The sequence below is a fragment of the Panulirus ornatus genome, chromosome 19 (genome assembly GCF_036320965.1).
Source record: "Panulirus ornatus isolate Po-2019 chromosome 19, ASM3632096v1, whole genome shotgun sequence".
NCBI classification, from domain to species: domain Eukaryota; kingdom Metazoa; phylum Arthropoda; class Malacostraca; order Decapoda; family Palinuridae; genus Panulirus; species Panulirus ornatus.
Window position 1 is genome coordinate 14,121,633 of NC_092242.1, and position 20,107 is coordinate 14,141,739.

General features: G+C 41.2%; 1 protein-coding gene across 1 annotated transcript in view; it reads left to right on the forward strand.

The window, feature by feature from the left end:
- LOC139755399 (uncharacterized) overlaps nucleotides 1-20,107 on the forward strand; it is a 204,972-nt gene that overhangs the window by 23,580 nt on the left and 161,285 nt on the right. Inside the window, exons 4-8 of the mRNA XM_071673671.1 lie at nucleotides 7,226-7,314; nucleotides 9,712-9,780; nucleotides 10,088-10,166; nucleotides 10,415-10,538; nucleotides 19,885-20,086. Coding sequence (XP_071529772.1) covers nucleotides 7,226-7,314; nucleotides 9,712-9,780; nucleotides 10,088-10,166; nucleotides 10,415-10,538; nucleotides 19,885-20,086 — 563 coding nt within the window. The remainder of the gene's footprint in view (nucleotides 1-7,225; nucleotides 7,315-9,711; nucleotides 9,781-10,087; nucleotides 10,167-10,414; nucleotides 10,539-19,884; nucleotides 20,087-20,107) is intronic.

Below are 20,107 nucleotides of genomic sequence, written 5' to 3' on the forward strand. Positions count from 1 at the left end.
AGGTGATAACAAGTAGTGGTGATGTGAGAAGGAGATGGAGTGAGTATTTTGAAGGTTTGTTGAATGTGTTTGATGATAGAGTGACAGATATAGGGTGTTTTGGTCGAGGTGGTGTGCAAAGTGAGAGGGTTAGGGAAAATGATTTGGTAAACAGAGAAGAGGTAGTGAAAGCTTTGCAGAAGATGAAAGCCGGCAAGGCAGCAGGTTTGGATGGTATTGCAGTGGAATTTATTAAAAAAGGGGGTGACTGTATTGTTGACTGGTTGGTAAGGTTATTTAATGTATGTATGACTCATGGTGAGGTGCCTGAGGATTGGCGGAATGCGTGCATAGTGCCATTGTACAAAGGCAAAGGGGATAAGAGTGAGTGCTCAAATTACAGAGGTATAAGTTTGTTGAGTATTCCTGGTAAATCATATGGGAGGGTATTGATTGAGAGGGTGAAGGCATGTACAGAGCATCAGATTGGGGAAGAGCAGTGTGGTTTCAGAAGTGGTAGAGGATGTGTGGATCAGGTGTTTGCTTTGAAGAATGTATGTGAGAAATACTTAGAAAAGCAAATGGATTTGTATGTAGCATTTATGGATCTGGAGAAGGCATATGATAGAGTTGATAGAGATGCTCTGTGGAAGGTATTAAGAATATATGGTGTGGGAGGAAAAGTTGTTAGAAGCAGTGAAAAGTTTTTATCGAGGATGTAAGGCATGTGTACGTGTAGGAAGAGAGGAAAGTGATTGGTTCTCAGTGAATGTAGGTTTGCGGCAGGGGTGTGTGATGTCTCCATGGTTGTTTAATTTGTTTATGGATGGGGTTGTTAGGGAGGTAAATGCAAGAGTTTTGGAAAGAGGGGCAAGTATGAAGTCTGTTGGGGATGAGAGAGCTTGGGAAGTGAGTCAGTTGTTGTTCGCTGATGATACAGCGCTGGTGGCTGATTCATGTGAGAAACTGCAGAAGCTGGTGACTGAGTTTGGTAAAGTGTGTGGAAGAAGAAAGTTAAGAGTAAATGTGAATAAGAGCAAGGTTATTAGGTACAGTAGGGTTGAGGGTCAAGTCAATTGGGAGGTGAGTTTGAATGGAGAAAAACTGGAGGAAGTGAAGTGTTTTAGATATCTGGGAGTGGATCTGGCAGCGGATGGAACCATGGAAGCGGAAGTGGATCATAGGGTGGGGGAGGGGGCGAAAATTCTGGGGGCCTTGAAGAATGTGTGGAAGTCGAGAACATTATCTCGGAAAGCAAAAATGGGTATGTTTGAAGGAATAGTGGTTCCAACAATGTTGTATGGTTGCGAGGCGTGGGCTATGGATAGAGTTGTGCGCAGGAGGATGGATGTGCTGGAAATGAGATGTTTGAGGACAATGTGTGGTGTGAGGTGGTTTGATCGAGTGAGTAACGTAAGGGTAAGAGAGATGTGTGGAAATAAAAAGAGCGTGGTTGAGAGAGCAGAAGAGGGTGTTTTGAAGTGGTTTGGGCACATGGAGAGAATGAGTGAGGAAAGATTGACCAAGAGGATATATGTGTCGGAGGTGGAGGGAGCAAGGAGAAGAGGGAGACCAAATTGGAGGTGGAAAGATGGAGTGAAAAAGATTTTGTGTGATCGGGGCCTGAACATGCAGGAGGGTGAAAGGAGGGCAAGGAATAGAGTGAATTGGAGCGATGTGGTATACCGGGGTTGACGTGCTGTCAGTGGATTGAATCAAGGCATGTGAAGCGTCTGGGGTAAACCATGGAAAGCTGTGTAGGTATGTATATTTGCGTGTGTGGACGTATGTATATACATGTGTATGGGGGGGGGTTGGGCCATTTCTTTCGTCTGTTTCCTTGCGCTACCTCGCAAACGCGGGAGACAGCGACAAAGTATAAAAAAAAAAAAATATATATATATAAAGGATGAAACCCTTTGAAAGAAGATTTTATTCAAAGAAACTGAACTCCTTTTTGCCCTCTGATGATGATAAAACCTCACTAAAGGTGACTTTTCTCTTGTAACATGACCAAAAGCAGGTAGAGTCTGGTATGTTAACATCTCTCTGTCTATCTTGTGTATAGTAGGGTGGGAAGTTATGGAGTGGTTTGGATGAGGGTTCTGTTGCTGTTGCAAAGAAATGTGCCATGCCTATTGAGGTGGCACTGTACTGGGAGAGTCTTTGCTTCATTGTGTAGGTGGTGAGTGCTTGTGGTCTCTAGTGACTCCATTTCATTGTGTAGGTGATGAATGCATGTGGTTGAGTGTGTCCTGACTGCTCTGTTGGTAATCTTTATCATATATAATTTTGACAAGATGAATGACCTAGCATTTACAATTGTTACTGAACTCTGTATGAAGTTATACCACAAGTGCATCATTGTCAGTGGATGAAACGGTGTACAGTTTCATTAAGGAAATTTTGACTCCAAAGAAGTAGGCTGTTGGAGCCCTTTAAAAGGGGTCCTTGTGTTATATTATCAAAAATATATATTTATATATATAAATATAGGAATCGGCAGATCTAATCTTCATGTGGTTACACTACATATGAAAAAAAACCTCAGCAATGTTGCATCATTGGCAATGGATGAAAATGCATACATTCTGAAGAAGACACTTTTCACTCCAGAAGAGTCCATCATTTCTTTGCTTCTGCTTACATTACTAGAATCTGTATGAGGTTACACTACAAGTGAATCATTATCAGTGGATGATACAGTATCCTGTTTCATTGAGGAGCTTCTCTCCATATAATTAGGCTGTAGGAGCTCTGTAAAAGGGGTCCTGATGTTATAGTATAAAAAAAGGACACTCACACACACATATACATAAGATATAAATATATATATATTCATTTATTATACTTTGTCGCCGTCTCCCGGGTTAGCAAGGTAGCGCAAGGAAACAGGCAAAAGAATGGCCCAACCCACCCACATACACATGTATATACATACACGTCCACACACGCACACATACATGCCTATACATTTCAACGTATACATATATATACATACACAAACATATACATATATACACATGTACATAATTCATACTTCCTGCCTTTATTCATTCGCGTCACCACCCCGCCACACATGAAAATACAACCCCCTCCCCCACATGGACGCGAGGTAGCGCTAGGAAAAGACAACAAATGTCACCACATTTGTTCACACTCAGTCTCTAGCTGTCATTTAGAATGCACCGAAACCACAGCTCCCTTTCCACATCCAAGCCCCACGAAACTTTCCATGGTTTGCCCCAGATGCTTCACTTGCCCTGGTTCAATCCATTGAGAGCACATCGACCCTGGTATACCAAATCGTTCCAATTCACTCTGTTCCTTGCATGCCCTTCACCCTCCCGCATGTTCAGGTCCCAATCTCTCAAAATCTCTTTCACTCCGTCTTCCCACCTCCAATTTGGTCTCCCACTTCTTGTTCCCTCCACCTCTGAGACATTTATCCTCTTAGTCAATCTTTCCTCTTTTCTTTCTTTTCCCCAAAAGAAGGAACAGAGAAGGGGGCCAGGTGAGGATATTCCCTCTAAGGTCCAGTCCTCTGTTCTTAACGCTACCTCGCTAATGCGGGAAATAGTGAATAGTATGAAGGAAAAGAAACATTTATATATATATATATATATATATATATATATATATTATTTATCTATTTATTCATTTTGCTTTGTCGCTGTCTCCCGCATTTGCGAGGCAGCGCAAGGAAACAGACGAAAGAAATGGCCCAACCCACCCCCATACACATGTATATACTTACACGTCCCCACACGCAAATATACATACCCATACATCTCAATGTACACATATATATACACACACAAACATATACATATATACACATGCACACAATTCACACTGTCTGCCTTTATTCATTCCCATCGCCACCTCGCCACACATGGAATAACATCTCCCTCCCTCCTCATGTATGCGACGTAGCGCTAGGAAAAGACAACAAAGGCCCCATTTGTTCACACTCAGTCTCTAGCTGTCATGCAATAATGCCTAAAACCACAGCTCCCTTTCCACATCCAGGCCCCACACAACTTTCCATGGTTTACCCCAGACGCTTCACATGCCGAGTCAATCCATTGACAGCACGTCGACCTCGGTATACCACATCGATCCAATTCATTCTATTCCTTGCCCGCCTTTCACCCTCCTGCATGCTCAGCCCCCGATCACTCAAAATCTTTTTCACTCCATCTTTCCACCTCCAATTTGGTCTCCCACTTCTCCTCGTTCCCTCCACCTCCGACACATATATCCTCTTGGTCAATCTTTCCTCACTCATTCTCTCCATGTGCCCAAACCATTTCAAAGCACCCTCTTCTGCTCTCTCAACCACGCTCTTCTTATTTCCACACATCTCTCTTACCCTTACATTACTTACTCGATCAAACCACCTCACACCACATATTGTCCTCAAACATCTCATTTCCAGCACATCCACCCTCCTGCGCACAACTCTATCCATAGCCCATGCCTTGCAACCATACAACATTGTTGGAACCACTATTCCTTCAAACATACCCATTTTTGCTTTCCGAGATAATGTTCTCGACTTCCACACATTCTTCAAGGCTCCCAGGATTTTCGCCCCCTCTCCCACCCTATGATTCACTTCCGCTCCCATGGTTCCATCCACTGCCAGATCCACTCCCAGATATCTAAAACACTTTACTTCCTCCAGTTTTTCTCCATTCAAACTTACCTCCCAATTGACTTGACCCTCAACCCTACTGTACCTAATAACCTTGCTCTTATTCACATTTACTCTTAACTTTCTTCTTTCACACACTTTACCAAACTCAGTCACCAGCTTCTGCAGTTTCTCACATGAATCAGCCACCAGCACTGTATCATCAGCAAACAACAACTGACTCACTTCCCAAGCTCTCTAATCCACAACAGACTGCATACTGTTTCCCCTTTTAGAAAGTTACAATACAAGGAGGGGAAGGTTTCTAGCCCCCCGCTCCCGTCCCCTTTGGTCGCCTTCTACGACACGTGAGGAATGCATGGGAAGTATTCTTTCTCCTCTGTCCCCAAGGGATTGAACCAGGGCATGTGAAGCATCTGGGGTAAACCATGGAAAGTTCTGTGGGGCCTGGATGTGGAAAGGGAGCTGTGGTTTCGGTGAATTATTACATGACAGCTAGAGACTGAGTGTGAACGAATGGGGCCTTTGTTGTCTTTTCCTAGCGCTACCTTGCACACATGTGGGGGGAGGGGGTTGTTATTCCATGTGTAGCGAGGTGGCGATGGGAATGAATAAAGGCAGACAGTATGAATCATGTACATGTGTATATCCCCAATGGATTGAACCAGGGCATGTGAAGCATCTGGGGTAAACCATGGAAAGTTCTGTGAGGCATGGATGTGGAAAGGGAGCTGTGGTTTCGGTGAATTATTACATGACAGCTAGAGACTGAGTGTGAACAAATGGGGCCTTTGTTGTCTTTTCTTAGCGCTACCTTGCACACATGAGGGGGGAGGGGGTTGTTATTCCATGTGTGGCAAGGTGGCGATGGGAATGAATAAAGGCAGACAGTATGAATCACGTACATGTGTATATATGTATATGTCTGTGTGTGTACATATATGTATACATTGAGATGTATAGGTATGTATATTTGCGTGTGTGGACGTGTATGTATATACATGTGTATGTGGGTGGGTTGGGCCATTCTTTTGTCTGTTTCCTTGAGCTACCTCGCTAACGCAGGAGACAGCGACAAACCAAAAAAAAATAAAATAAATATATATATATATATATATATATATATATATATATATGTATATATATATATATATATATATATATATATATATATATATATATATATATATATATATATATTGAGGACAATATGTGGTGTGAGGTGGTTTGATCGAGTAAGTAATGTAAGGGTAAGAGAGATGTGTGGAAATAAAAAGAGCGTGATTGAGAGAGCAGAAGAGGGTGTTTTGAAATGGTCTGGGCACATGGAGAGAATGAGTGAGGAAAGATTGACCAAGAGGATATATGTGTTGGAGATGGAGGGAACGAGGAGAAGTGGGAGACCAAATTGGAGGTGGAGAGATAGAGTGAAAAAGATTTTGAGTGATCGGGGCCTGAACATGCAGGAGGGTGAAAGGCGGGCAAGGAATAGAGTGAATTGGATCGATGTGGTATACCGGGGTCGACATGCTGTCAATGGATTGAATCAGGGCATGTGAAGTGTCTGGGGTAAACGTTTCATGGAAAGTTCTGTGGGGCCTGGATGTGGAAAGGGAACTGTGGTTTCGGTGCATTATTACATGACAGCTAGAGACTGAGTGTGAACGAATGGTGCCTCTGTTGTCTTTTCCTAGTGCTACCTCGCACACATGAGGGGGGAGGGGGATGTTATTCCACGTGTGGCGAGGTGGCGATGGGAATAAATAAGGGCAGACAGTATGAATTATGTACATGTGTATATATGTATATGTCTGTGTGTGTATATATATGTGTACATTGAGATGTATAGGTATGTATATTTGCGTGTGTGGACGTGTATGTATATACATGTGTATGGGGGTGGGTTGGGCCATTTCTTTCATCTGTTTCCTTGCGCTACCTTGCAAACACGGGAGACAGCGACAAAGCAAAATAAATATAAATAAATAAATATATATTCCCTGCGTGTCGTACAAGGAGACTAAAAGGGAAGGGAGCGGGGGACTGGAAATCCTTCCCTCTCATTTTTTTTAATTTTCCAAAAGAAGGAACAGAGAAGGGGGCCAGGTGAGGATATTCCCTCAAAGGCCCAGTCCTCTGTTCTTAACGCTACCTCGCTAATGCGGGAAATGGCGAATAGTATGGAAAATATATATATATATATATATATATATATATATATATATATATATATATATATATATATATATATATATATATATATAGGTATTACCAGATTCAGTCTCCATGTGATTACCCCACATATGAAAATGAACCCTCAGCAATGTCGTTTCATTGGCAATGGAAGAAAATGCGTACATTCCGAACAAGAAACTTTTTACTTCAGAAGAGTCCATCATTTCTTTGCCTGTGACTGTAGCACAACCTTGAAGGTGCAGGATCTCTAAAAAAAGGAGTCTTGGAGTTATATAATTAATCAATCACAGACATACCTTAATTCTGACAGCTTGTTTCCCATGGTAGCAATTGTATTCTATTTGCCCTTGACTGAGCCATGTCCTTTCCACTGTGTGGTTTTCCTTACAGGTTTTCTGTTTGGCTAGTGGGACATGTGAGGTGGCAGGGAGGTGTGGCAGCCGACCCCCAGAGACAATGGGTACTATGTGCCCAAGAGGGTGAGTTACCCTTATGCAAAAGTGTTATTTTGCTTTAAAATTACAACATACAAAGGTATATTATTTTGGGTAATGAGTAAGCATGAATAATAACTGTTTAGTTTTAGCTTCACATTTTGATACATTTTTCTGAGAGGGAGATAGTACTGGTGATAACTGTTACTCAGGTGTGAATGTAAGATACACTGAAGTATAGCATTCTAAAGAACAAATTAGTCTTGATGATTGACTGATAGTGTGGTTTCTCTTGACATACAAAGGTACAGTTTGTCTTAGCAGTTCTCTGAGTGTGTTTAACTACTGCCTATGTGTGAATTGCTAACAGAGCATGCCAAACCAAGTGTTTGGCATGGGCCACACACATCATTTTGATAGACATGTTGCAAACCATTTGGAAAGCTCAGTGCAGTGTTATAAAGATTAACAGAACTTGGAACACCTAAATCGTAAGCCATCATTATAAATCAACTTCAAAACACTACCACCTGTAGTCTTATAAGTTCACTCATATGTATGGTTGTTCTATATTAGCTTTATCATGAACTCAACAAAATTAATTCTAATTGTATGGAGTTTTCTTAATTTGACACCTCAGTTCACCTCAGTTGCAACTTGCTAAAAGCTGATGCTACTGTACCTCATCTGCATTTGTTTATGTTATAAGCTCAAACTGCAGGAAAAAACTTTATTTTGCTATGCTGTATTGTATTCTAAGCTCATAGTTGACCATCACATTGCATTGTAGTATACAGTAATTTTCACATCTCAGGACAATAAACTTACATGATGAGACTGTATTGCACTATATTGTAGGCGCACTCTTCCATTGAGAATATCTACAGATTCATACTTTATTGTAACACCTCCACTGCTTTATACCAAACGCTTGTACCCAAACCTGTGTCACAGTATTTGTTCTAATGGATAAAATCGTACCATTGGTTTGATGGACAAAGATATGATGACACTGCAGAAAACCTGTGCAAGCTGAAAATTTTGCATTTTTGTGGATCTACCCCCAGTCTGTTGAAAGACATTTTGATAATTACTTTTTAAGCATGTTTACAAAATTTTTATATTTCCAGTCCCTAGCTAGCACCCAAATGCAAAATTATGAGAGAGGGTGGCTATGTTGGAAATGAAATGCCTGAGAACAGTATATTGAGTCAAGAAGGTAGATCAAGTATGGAATGATAATAAAAGAGGGAGGTGTGGTAGTAAGTTTCCCCAAAATTGTTTGGAAATGCAGTGTGGATGAAGGAGGAGAGGCTAATAAGATATCTACTTCAGATGTGGAAGCAACAAGGAGGAGGGGGAAGCCAAGGCTGAGATGGAAGGGTGGAGAAAGAATCTTTTAAGTCATCAGGGCTTGAACATGCATGAAGGTGTGATGCATGCATGGAGTAGAGAGATTTGGAACGATGTGGTATATGGGACAACATGCCACCAGTGGGCTAAACCAGAGTATGTGAAGTGGTCAGGGGAAACCACAGAAAGGTCTGTGGATAGGAAGCTCTGGTACTAATGAGTGCTATTTATTTGGCTGTTCTTAGTAATACCTCCTAATGCAAGAAACTGTGAACAAGCTTAAAATAGTATACAATTTTGAATGATGTAACTAAGGATCTTAGGTAAATTTTGCACACACTTAAAATAAAAACTGATAGACAACCAAACAGCATCAAAGTATCTTCAAAAGTCACACACTTAAAATAAAAACTGACAGACAACCAAACAGCATCAAAGTATCTTCAAAAGTCTAGCTTCTAAGAGCTGTTTTAAGACTCTTAAGATATTTCATACACTCCCCAAAAATAGGTCTCAAGCTTTTTGAGTTTCTTTCTGGAGTCTTGCACAAGAGTTATATCATCTGCAAACAACATTTTCATGCTACATCCCCCAACCCCATCTAAAATACTTGGACTTATCTCCCTCACCATCCCATCCATTAACAGATTTAACAACCAGCTTGACCAAATAGTTATTTTCTTCTGTACCTGCTTGCTGCTTCCCACCAAGCAAGGCAGCAGTCATCATAATGATAGATGATACTGGGGACTAAACTGACTGAAGGTGAGAGTTATGCATATGGAACAGAATGAACTGGTTGGATTGATGGTTTACGGGAGATGACTATGGACTGAACCAGGACAAATGAAGCAGTCAGTCAAATGTGGAATAGTCTTTTGAGCTTAGCTGTGGATGGTAGGCTATATTTCCAATGCATTATACATTACAGCTAGTGTGTAGATGAATGTATATGAGGCAGCTGGTCATTTTTTTCCAATGCTACCTTACTAAGGCAAGGGAAGCAACTGTGTGTATATAAAAGATATATCATATAATGCCAATATATTGCATTTGCTGTACGTACCACAGATGCTGTGTCTCTTCCAGGTATATATACTGTCTGGAGAATGGATCATGTGTCATAGCCAGCAAAGGATGCAAGGACCCTACCTATAAGTAAGGGAGCCATTATTCTTCATTGTAGGTGACTTATGGGCTCTATAATACATAGCAGATATTTTGAATTGTTCTCTAACATTTCTCATGAGCCAGATTTGCTTTATTGCTAAAAGTGTGTAACATATTTCTTTTACATTCTTTAGCTGTAATGTTTTAGAGGCAATTTCCTTTTCTATATAACCAAGGATCATAAAGTTGCAAACAGTACAACTAAGAGACAAGACACTAAGGGAAATGACATATACCTTAAGAGTACGTAAAGTAGCTTCAGACAAAAAGGTAATATTGAACTTTTATTTTGTAGGATGGAGACTTCTTGTCAGGCTGGCACTGTGTTTAACCTGATGACACACACATGTGTCACAGATCCGAGTGATGGAATGGTAAGGGAATGTGGTCTACACATAGTGCTTTTTATTCTAATCCATATATATGCCTTTCCCGGTTCTGAAAGGTATCTTTAGGAACACCAAAATATTGGCCACAATAGCTCACATGCAGTATCAAGCTGTTATATATAATGAACTAAAATCAAAGTCCTCTAAAGTGCTGAATATATCATTGTTTTCTTTTTATAATAATTGTATTTTTTTTAGCAGTCACAACAATTGTTCTATTGTCAATGCTACAGGATATGTATGACTGGTTCCTGAACAATCAGTGTTCCCCAGTGTCAGCACAAAATCACTTCAACTACTCCAGCTGCATCTCTGGAAGTGACTGTCCCAAAAACTACATCTGCTGCCAGGATTCTGGTTAGTTGTATTGGAAAAATTTGCCATAGGATATCATTATTATTATTTTTTTTCTTTTTATACATATTCGACACTTACTGCATTAGTGAGGTAGCATTAAGAACAGAGGATTGAGCCTTAGAGGGAATATCCTCACTTGGCCTCCTTCTCTCTTCCTTTTTTGGAAAAATTAAAGCAGGAGGGAAGGATTTCCAGCCCATCCCTGCTCCCTCCCCTTAGTCACCTTCTATGACACGCAGGGAACATGTGGGAAGTATCATATCATCATATGTCTAATATTTATATCTGCCACTCTATCATCAAACACATTCAACAAACCTTCAAAATACTCACTCCATCTCCTTCTCACATCACCACTACTTGTTATCACCTCCCCATTTGCGCCCTTCACTGAAGTTCCCATTTGCTCCCTTGTCTTATGCACTTTATTTACCTCCTTCCAGAACATCTTTTTATTCTCCCTAGAATTTAATGATACTCTCTCACCCCAACTCTCATTTGCCCTTTTTTTCACCTCTTGCACCTTTCTCTTGACCTCCTGTCTCTTTCTTTTATACATCTCCCACTCAATTGCATTTTTTCCCCTGCAAAAATCGTCCAAATGCCTCTCTCTTCTCTTTCACTAATACTCTTACTTCTTCATCCCACCACTCACTACCCTTTCTAATCAACCCACCTCCCACTCTTCTCATGCCACAAGCATCTTTTGTGCAATCCATCACTGATTCCCTAAATACATCCCATTCCTCCCCTACTCCCCTTACTTCCATTGTTCTCACCTTTTTCCATTCTGTACTCAGTCTCTCCTGGTACTTCCTCACACAAGTCTCCTTCCCAAGCTCACTTACTCTCACCACCCTCTTCACCCCAACATTCACTCTTCTTTTCTGAAAACCCATACAAATCTTCACCTTAGCCTCCACAAGATAATGATCAGACATCCCTCCAGTTGCACCTCTAAGCACATTAACATCCAAAAGTCTCTCTTTCGCGCGCCTGTCAATTAACACGTAATCCAATAACGCTCTCTGGCCATCTCTCCTACTTACATAAGTATACTTATGTATATCTCGCTTTTTAAACCAGGTATTCCCAATCATCAGTCCTTTTTCAGCACATAAATTAACAAGCTCTTCACCATTTCCATTTACAACACTGAACACCCCATGTATACCAATTACTCCCTCAACTGCCGCATTACTCACCTTTGCATTCAAATCACCCATCACTATAACCCGGTCTCGTGCATCAAAACCACTAACACACTCATTCAGCTGCTCCCAAAACACTTGCCTCTCATGATCTTTCTTCTCATGCCCAGGTGCATATGCACCAATAATCACCCATCTCTCTCCATCAACTTTCAGTTTTACCCATATTAATCGAGAATTTACTTTCTTACATTCTATCACATAATCCCGCAACTCCTGTTTCAGGAGTACTGCTACTCCTTCCCTTGCTCTTGTCCTCTCACTAACCCCTGACTTTACTCCCAAGACATTCCCAAACCACTCTTCCCCTTTACCCTTGAGCTTCGTTTCACTCAGAGCCAAAACATCCAGGTTCCTTTCCTCAAACATACTACCTATCTCTCCTTTCTTTACATCTTGGTTACATCCACACACATTTAGGCATCCCAATCTGAGCCTTCGAGGAGGATGAGCACTCCCCGCGTGACTCCTTCTTCTGTTTCCCATTTTAGAAAGTTAAAAAAGTACAAGGAGGGGAGGATTTCTGGCCCCCCGCTCCCGTCCCCTCTAGGGTGTTTGGTCGAGGTGGTGTGCAAAGTGAGAGGGTTAGGGAAAATGATTTGGTAAACAGAGAAGAGGTAGTAAAAGCTTTGCAGAAGATGAAAGCCGGCAAGGCAGCAGGTTTGGATGGTATTGCAGTGGAATTTATTAAAAAAGGGGGTGACTGTATTGTTGACTGGTTGGTAAGGTTATTTAATGTATGTATGGCTCATGGTGAGGTGCCTGAGGATTGGCGGAATACGTGCATAGTGCCATTGTACAAAGGCAAAGGGGATAAGAGTGAGTGCTCAAAGTTCAGAGGTATAAGTTTGTTGAGTATTCTTGGTAAATTATATGGGAGGGTATTGATTGAGAGGGTGAAGGCATGTACAGAGCATCAGATTGGGGAAGAGCAGTGTGGTTTCAGAAGTGGTAGAGGATGTGTGGATCAGGTGTTTGCTTTGAAGAATGTATGTGAGAAATACTTAGAAAAGCAAATGGATTTGTATGTAGCATTTATGGATCTGGAGAAGGCATATGATAGAGTTGATAGAGATGCTCTGTGGAAGGTATTAAGAATATATGGTGTGGGAGGCAAGTTGTTAGAAGCAGTGAAAAGTTTTTATCGAGGATGTAAGGCATGTGTACGTGTAGGAAGAGAGGAAAGTGATTGGTTCTCAGTGAATGTAGGTTTGCGGCAGGGGTGTGTGATGTCTCCATGGTTGTCTAATTTGTTTATGGATGGGGTTGTTAGGGAGGTGAATGCAAGAGTTTTGGAAAGAGGGGCAAGTATGAAGTCTGTTGGGGATGAGAGAGCTTGGGAAGTGAGTTAGTTGTTGTTCGCTGATGATACAGCGCTGGTGGCTGATTCATGTGAGAAACTGCTGAAGCTGGTGACTGAGTTTGGTAAAGTGTGTGAAAGAAGAAAGTTAAGAGTAAATGTGAATAAGAGCAAGGTTATTATGTACAGTAGGGTTGAGGGTCAAGTCAATTGGGAGGTGAGTTTGAATGGAGAAAAACTGGAGGAAGTAAAGTGTTTTAGATATCTGGGAGTGGATCTGGCAGCGGATGGAACCATGGAAGCGGAAGTGGATCATAGGGTGGGGGAGGGGGCGAAAATTCTGGGAGCCTTGAAGAATGTGTGGAAGTCGAGAACATCATCTCGGAAAGCAAAAATGGGTATGTTTGAAGGAATAGTGGTTCCAACAATGTTGTATGGTTGCGAGGCGTGGGCTAAGGATAGAGTGGTGCGCAGGAGGATGGATGTGCTGGAAATGAGATGTTTGAGGACAATGTGTGGTGTGAGGTGGTTTGATCGAGTAAGTAATGTAAGGGTAAGAGAGATGTGTGGAAATAAAAAGAGCGTGGTTGAGAGAGCAGAAGAGGGTGTTTTGAAATGGTTTGGGCACATGGAGAGAATGAGTGAGGAAAGGTTGACCAAGAGGATACATGTGTCGGAGGTGGAGGGAACGAGGAGAAGAGGGAGACCAAATTGGAGGTGGAAAGATGGAGTGAAAAAGATTTTGTGTGATCGGGGCCTGAACATACAGGAGGGTGAAAGGAGGGCAAGGAATAGAGTGAATTGGAGCGATGTGGTATACCGGGGTTGACGTGCTGTCAGTGGATTGAATCAGGGCATGTGAAGCGTCTGGGGTAAACCATGGAAAGCTGTGTAGGTATGTATATTTGCGTGTGTGGATGTATGTATATACATGTGTATGGGGGGGGTTGGGCCATTTCTTTCATCTGTTTCCTTGCGCTACCTCGCAAATGCGGGAGACAGCGACAAAGCAAAAAAACAAAACAAAAAAAAAAAAAAGTCTAATATTTATAGCTTTGTGGCTTAATTCCTCATAGGAACAAGGAAATGATTGGCTTCTTTCAGTGAGAAGGTCTTTAATGAACTGTTCACCTTTTGCCCATTGGTGATGATGCAACCTGGCTAAAGATGACTTCATCCTTGTGGTGTAACTTCTTGCAGGTGGAGTCTGGTAATGCCCTAAAGGACATATGAATTCAGTTCTTTTTTAATCTGTATAACCCCAAAACCCATTATATGGCTTCTGCTTTTTTAAGGCTACACTACATCATTCAATCACTGGTAATAAGATGGACTCCCTGGAGTATGAAGTTCTTCAGTGAAATTAAATTCCTTTTTCACCTCTGACAATGATACAGCTTTGCTGAAGGTAACTTTTTCACTTATGGAATAACCATGTGATGCCTGACAAACTAATCAACAACACTGTCATCCCTCTCTTAGGAAACTGAATGGCAATCTCATTCACTCCTGCAGCTTTGTTATACTTCATCTTGTACAAAGTTTTCACTACCTCCTTTCTTTTCAACAAACCATTTGGCAGGACTTTTTCATTTCACATGCTATCTTGTCCCAAATACCCCACATTTACTATTCTAACATGTTCAACAGTCCTTCAAAATACTCATTTCTTTTTCACCTCTTTTGTTTGTGTTACCACTTATCTGTCTGCTCCTCTCAATGATGCTCACATTGGTTCTCTTATTCTTCTCACACTATTGGTCTCTTTCCAAAGCATTTTTTTCTTATTCTTGAAATTTATCAATATCCTCTCACCTCACCTCCATTTACCCTCTTTTCAGCTCTCTTACCTTTCTGCTGACCTGCCAATTCCTCTTGTACACTTCCCAATCTCTCATGGTCCTTTCCTACACTTTACCTTCCTCATCCCACCACTTATTATCCTTTTTCATCTGGCCACCTCTCATCTTTGACTTGCACAAACTTCACATACACATTCAAGTACTGCTTCCTTACACACCTTCTATTCCTCTCCTAGTACACACTTTCACTCTCATTTCTACTAGGAAATGATCAGATATCTCACTTCTCCTTTGTACACCTGTCAGTTAGCACATAATCCAGTAATGCCCATCGACCCAAATCCCACTCACCTGCGTATACTTATGTATGCCCCCTTATTAAACCTAATTCATAGTGATGTCTACAGACAGAGACATAATCAGAACATGGTTGGTGAAAAGGTACAACCATGAAAAGGTATGATATAGAGATCACAATATTGTTAGATTCAGTGTAAACTGCCACTTTGATTGTGAAGAAAACGTAATTGCAATAGATTGCATCAAAACTCTAATAGAGTAAATTTGATCAGACTCTTAGACACATACATTTGAAAAGATATAGAGAAACATCAATATTACAATATTTCCCCTTGAAAGCATCAGTATCCCTAAAAAGGCAAAAAGATGTGAAAGGAAAGAGCCTGGTTGGATGAATAAAGAAGTTAATGACTTACATGCAATTAAAAGTTGGTTTTTAGGTAAAATTGATGATAAAATAGGCACTGTGACAACTCAACACTATAAAATTTCTTAAGTTTTTCTTTCCGTTGTTATAAATGTACTGTGTATCAAAAGGATGAAAACATCTTTCATACTACTTGAAAAATGTGAATTTTCAAGGTTGGAAAGGAAACCTTAGTTTAGAGTTGAAAGGCTTAAATACATTAAAAATCAAGAAAAATAAAACATACTATAGGCCTTTTATCAGATGATAATAGCACTTTAACTAATGACAATAAAGAAAGGGCTTCCCTTCAGTATTTCTACTCTCTGTTTGCCATAAAAAAATCATCTATTTATTCATAACTGCTCCAGGACCTCTTTCATGGAGCTTTTGCTACTCCAAGTCTACATTACTTTCAGTAGCAGGGAAATAATGGACTCCGTTATAGTGAGAAATTCTTTGACAAGACTGTACTTCCATCGATATAGCATTGCCAATGATGAATTTTCACTCATGTTATATGGTAACCTCATGTAGGAGTGATGGAGTGAATAAGATTTTGAGTGCCCATGGCCTGAACAGGAAGGAGGATGAAATGTATGTAAGGGATAAAGTAAATTGGTGTGATGTGTTATACAGGGTGCAATGTGCTGTCAACAGACTAAACCAGGGTATATGGAACAACCAGGGAAAACTATGGAAAGGTCTATGAGGCCTGATTTTGGTGCATTCCAAATGAATGCTCATGAGCACATAAGGCATTTTCTTCTAGTCTGGTGCTACCTTGCTAATGCAGGAATGGTGAACAAGTTTGAAAGTTAAAAAAAAAGAGAAGTGTACAAATACATATCCCAACATATTCAAAATGAACAAAACGTGAGTGAAATCCTTAAACTTGATTCTAAACATGAGAGTCAAACCAGCATCAACAACGTCAGCACCTGTGATTTAACCTTAAGTGATAGCCTTACATTCTGTGCTCCCCTGAATATTTTCAATATTAAGCCCAGATTTACTGTATAGTGCTGAAATGCTCATGATTATTTTGAATGCAGTAAATAATGTGGTAAGTAGCAGTGATTCTCAATTCTGTGCTTACAGGGTTCTTGCTTTCATTCTTAAACTATTTTAGCTCATAATAGGAAATGTGTATTCCCTGCATATCATAGGTGGCGACTAAAAGGGGAGGGAGCGGGGGGATGGAAATCCTCCCCTCCAGTTTTTTACTTTTCCAAAAAAGGGAACAGAGAAAGGGGCCAAGTGAGGATATTCCCTCCGAGGCTCAGTCCTCTGTTCTTAATGCTACCTCACTGATGCGGGAAATGGTGAATGTATGTGTATGATGAATATATATATTGCAGAAGAGCAGTGTGTTTTCAAAAGTGGTAGAGGATGTGTGGATCAGGTGTTTGCTTTGAAGAATGTATATGGGGAAATACTCAGAAAAACAGATGGATTTATATGTATCATTCATGGATCTGGAGAAAGCATATGATAGGGTTGACAGATATGCTTTGTGGAAGGTTTTAAGGGAATATGGTGTGGGAGGTAAGTTGCTAGAAACAGTGAAAATTTTTACCAAGGAGGTAAGGCAAGTGTATGAGTAGGAAGAGAGGAGAGTGATTGGTTCCCAGTGAATGTTGATTTTGTAGCAGGGGTGTGTGATGTTCCCATGGTTGTTTAATTTGTTTATGGATGGGGTGGTTAGGGAGGTAAATGCAAGAGTTTTGGAGAGAGGGGCGAGTATGCAGTCTGTTGGGGTTGAGAGAGCCTGGGAAGTGAGTCAGTTGTTGTTCGCCGATGATACAACTCTAGTGGCTGATTTGCGTGAGAAAATGCAAAAGTTGGTGACTGAGTTTGGAAAAGTGTGTGTGAAAGTAGAAAGTTGAGGGTAAATGTGAATAAGAGCAAGGGTTGAGGAACAAGTAAACTGGGATGTAAGTATGAATGGAGAAAAATTGGAAGAAGTGAAGTGTTTTAGATATCTGGGAGTGGACTTAGCAGCAAACAGAACCACGGAAGCAGCAGTGAGTCACAGGGTGGGGGAGGGGGCAAAGATTCTGGGAGTGATGAAGAATGTGCAGAAGGGCGGAAGGAGAGAACATTATCTCAGTGAGCAAAAATGGGTATGCTTGAAAGAATAGTAGTTCCAACAATGTTATATGGTTGCAAGGTATGGGCTATGGATAGGGTTGTACTGAGGAGGGAGGATGTGTTGGAAATGAAATGTTTGAGGACAATATGTGGAATGAGGTGGTTTGGTCGAGTAAGTAATGAAAGGGTAAGTCGTGATGTATGGAAATAAAAAGTGTGAGGTCGAGAGAGCAGAAGAAGGTGTGTTGAAATGGTCTGGACATATGGAGAGAATGAGTGAGGAAAGATTGACAAGGAGGATATGTGTGTCAAAGGGGGAGGGAACAAGGAGAAGTGGGAGACCAAGTTGGAGGTGGAAGGATGGAGTGAAAAAGATTTTGAGTGATCAGGGCCTGAACAAACAGGAGGCTAAGAGGCTTGCAAGGTATAGAGTGAATTGGAACAATGTGGTATACCAGGGTCAACATGCTGTCAATGGACTGAACCAGGACATGTGAAGTGTCTATGGTAAACCATGGGAAGGTCTGTGGGGCTTGGATGTGGATTAGGGAGCTGTGGTTTTGGTGCATTACACATGACAGCTAGAGACTGAGTGTGAACGAATAAGGCCATTTTTTGTCTGTTTTCCTGGCGCCACCTTGCTGAAGCGGGGGGTGTCGATTGTTGTTTCCTGTGGGGTGGGGTGGCAACAGGAATGGATGAAGGCAAGCAAGTATGAATATATATATATATATATATTCTGGTGACTGAGTTTGGTAAAGTGTGTGGAAGAAGAAAGTTAAGAGTAAATGTGAATAAGAGCAAGGTTATTAGGTACAGTAGGGTTGAGGGTCAAGTCAATTAGGAGGTGAGTTTGAATGGAGAAAAACTGGAGGAAGTGAAGTGTTTTAGATATCTGGGAGTGGATCTGTCAGCGGATGGAACCATGGAAGCGGAAGTGGATCATAGGGTGGGGGAGGGGGCGAAAATTTTGGGAGCCTTGAAAAATGTGTGGAAGTCGAGAACATTATCTCGGAAAGCAAAAATGGGTATGTTTGAAGGAATAGTGGTTCCAACAATGTTGTATGGTTGCGAGGCGTGGGCTATGGATAGAGTTGTGCGCAGGAGGATGGATGTGCTGGAAATGAGATGTTTGAGGACAATGTGTGGTGTGAGGTGGTTTGATCGAGTAAGTAACGTAAGGGTAAGAGAGATGTGTGGAAATAAAAAGAGCGTGGTTGAGAGAGCAGAAGAGGGTGTTTTGAAATGGTTTGGGCACATGGAGAGAATGAGTGAGGAAAGATTGACCAAGAGGATATATGTGTCGGAGGTGGAGGGAACGAGGAGAAGAGGGAGACCAAATTGGAGGTGGAAAGATGGAGTGAAAAAGATTTTGTGTGATCGGGGCCTGAACATGCAGGAGGGTGAAAGGAGGGCAAGGAATAGAGTGAATTGGAGCGATGTGGTATACAGGGGTTGACGTGCTGTCAGTGGATTGAATCAAGGCATGTGAAGCGTCTGGGGTAAACCATGGAAAGCTGTGTAGGTATGTATATTTGCGTGTGTGGACGTGTGTATGTACATGTGTATGGGGGGGGGGTTGGGCCATTTCTTTCGTCTGTTTCCTTGCGCTACCTCGCAAACGCGGGAGACAGCGACAAAGTATAAAAAAAAAAAAAAAAAAAAAAAAAAATATATATATTCCTGGGGATAGGGGAGAAAGAATACTTCCCACGTATTCCCTGCGTGTCGTAGAAGGCGACTAAAAGGGGAGGGAGCGGGGGGCTGGAAATCCTCCCCTCTCGTTTTTTTTTAATTTTCCAAAAGAAGGAACAGAGAATTGGGCCAGGTGAGGGTGTTCCCTCAAAGGCCCAGTCCTCTGTTCTTAACGCTACCTCGCTAATGCGGGAAATGGCAAATAGTATGAAAGAAAAAGATATATGTGTATATATGTATATGTCTCTGTGTGTGTGTATGTATATGTATGTATATGTGCGCATATGGGCATTTATGTATATGTATGTGTATAGGAATGGATGGGCCATTCTTTGTCTGTTTCCTGGCAAAACCTTGCTGATGCAGAAAACAGTGATTATATATATAAAAAATAATTTATATATATCTTGCCTATATCAGCACACTTTTTGGTTCATGTAAGTAGACAGGAAAAATGTTTACTCATTCAAAGCTCCACTAAGATGCTAAAGTCCTAGTTAACAACTGTGTCACTGGCTATCTGTTATGTCCCCTTCAGAAACATTTCACCAGCAATGTGTGGATGTTGAGGGTAAGACTGACAAGAAGACTCTTAACCAGACATGTAAAGTGATGAAGAAGCATCTGTATGACACAGGGATCAAATGCAGCAGACCTGAAGAGTGTCCTTCTCTCTCTCTCTGTTGTGACAGGCACTGCAGAGCACAAAAAGGCATTACTTCCTGCCCACCATGCATGCTGTAAGTACTGAATTAACAATG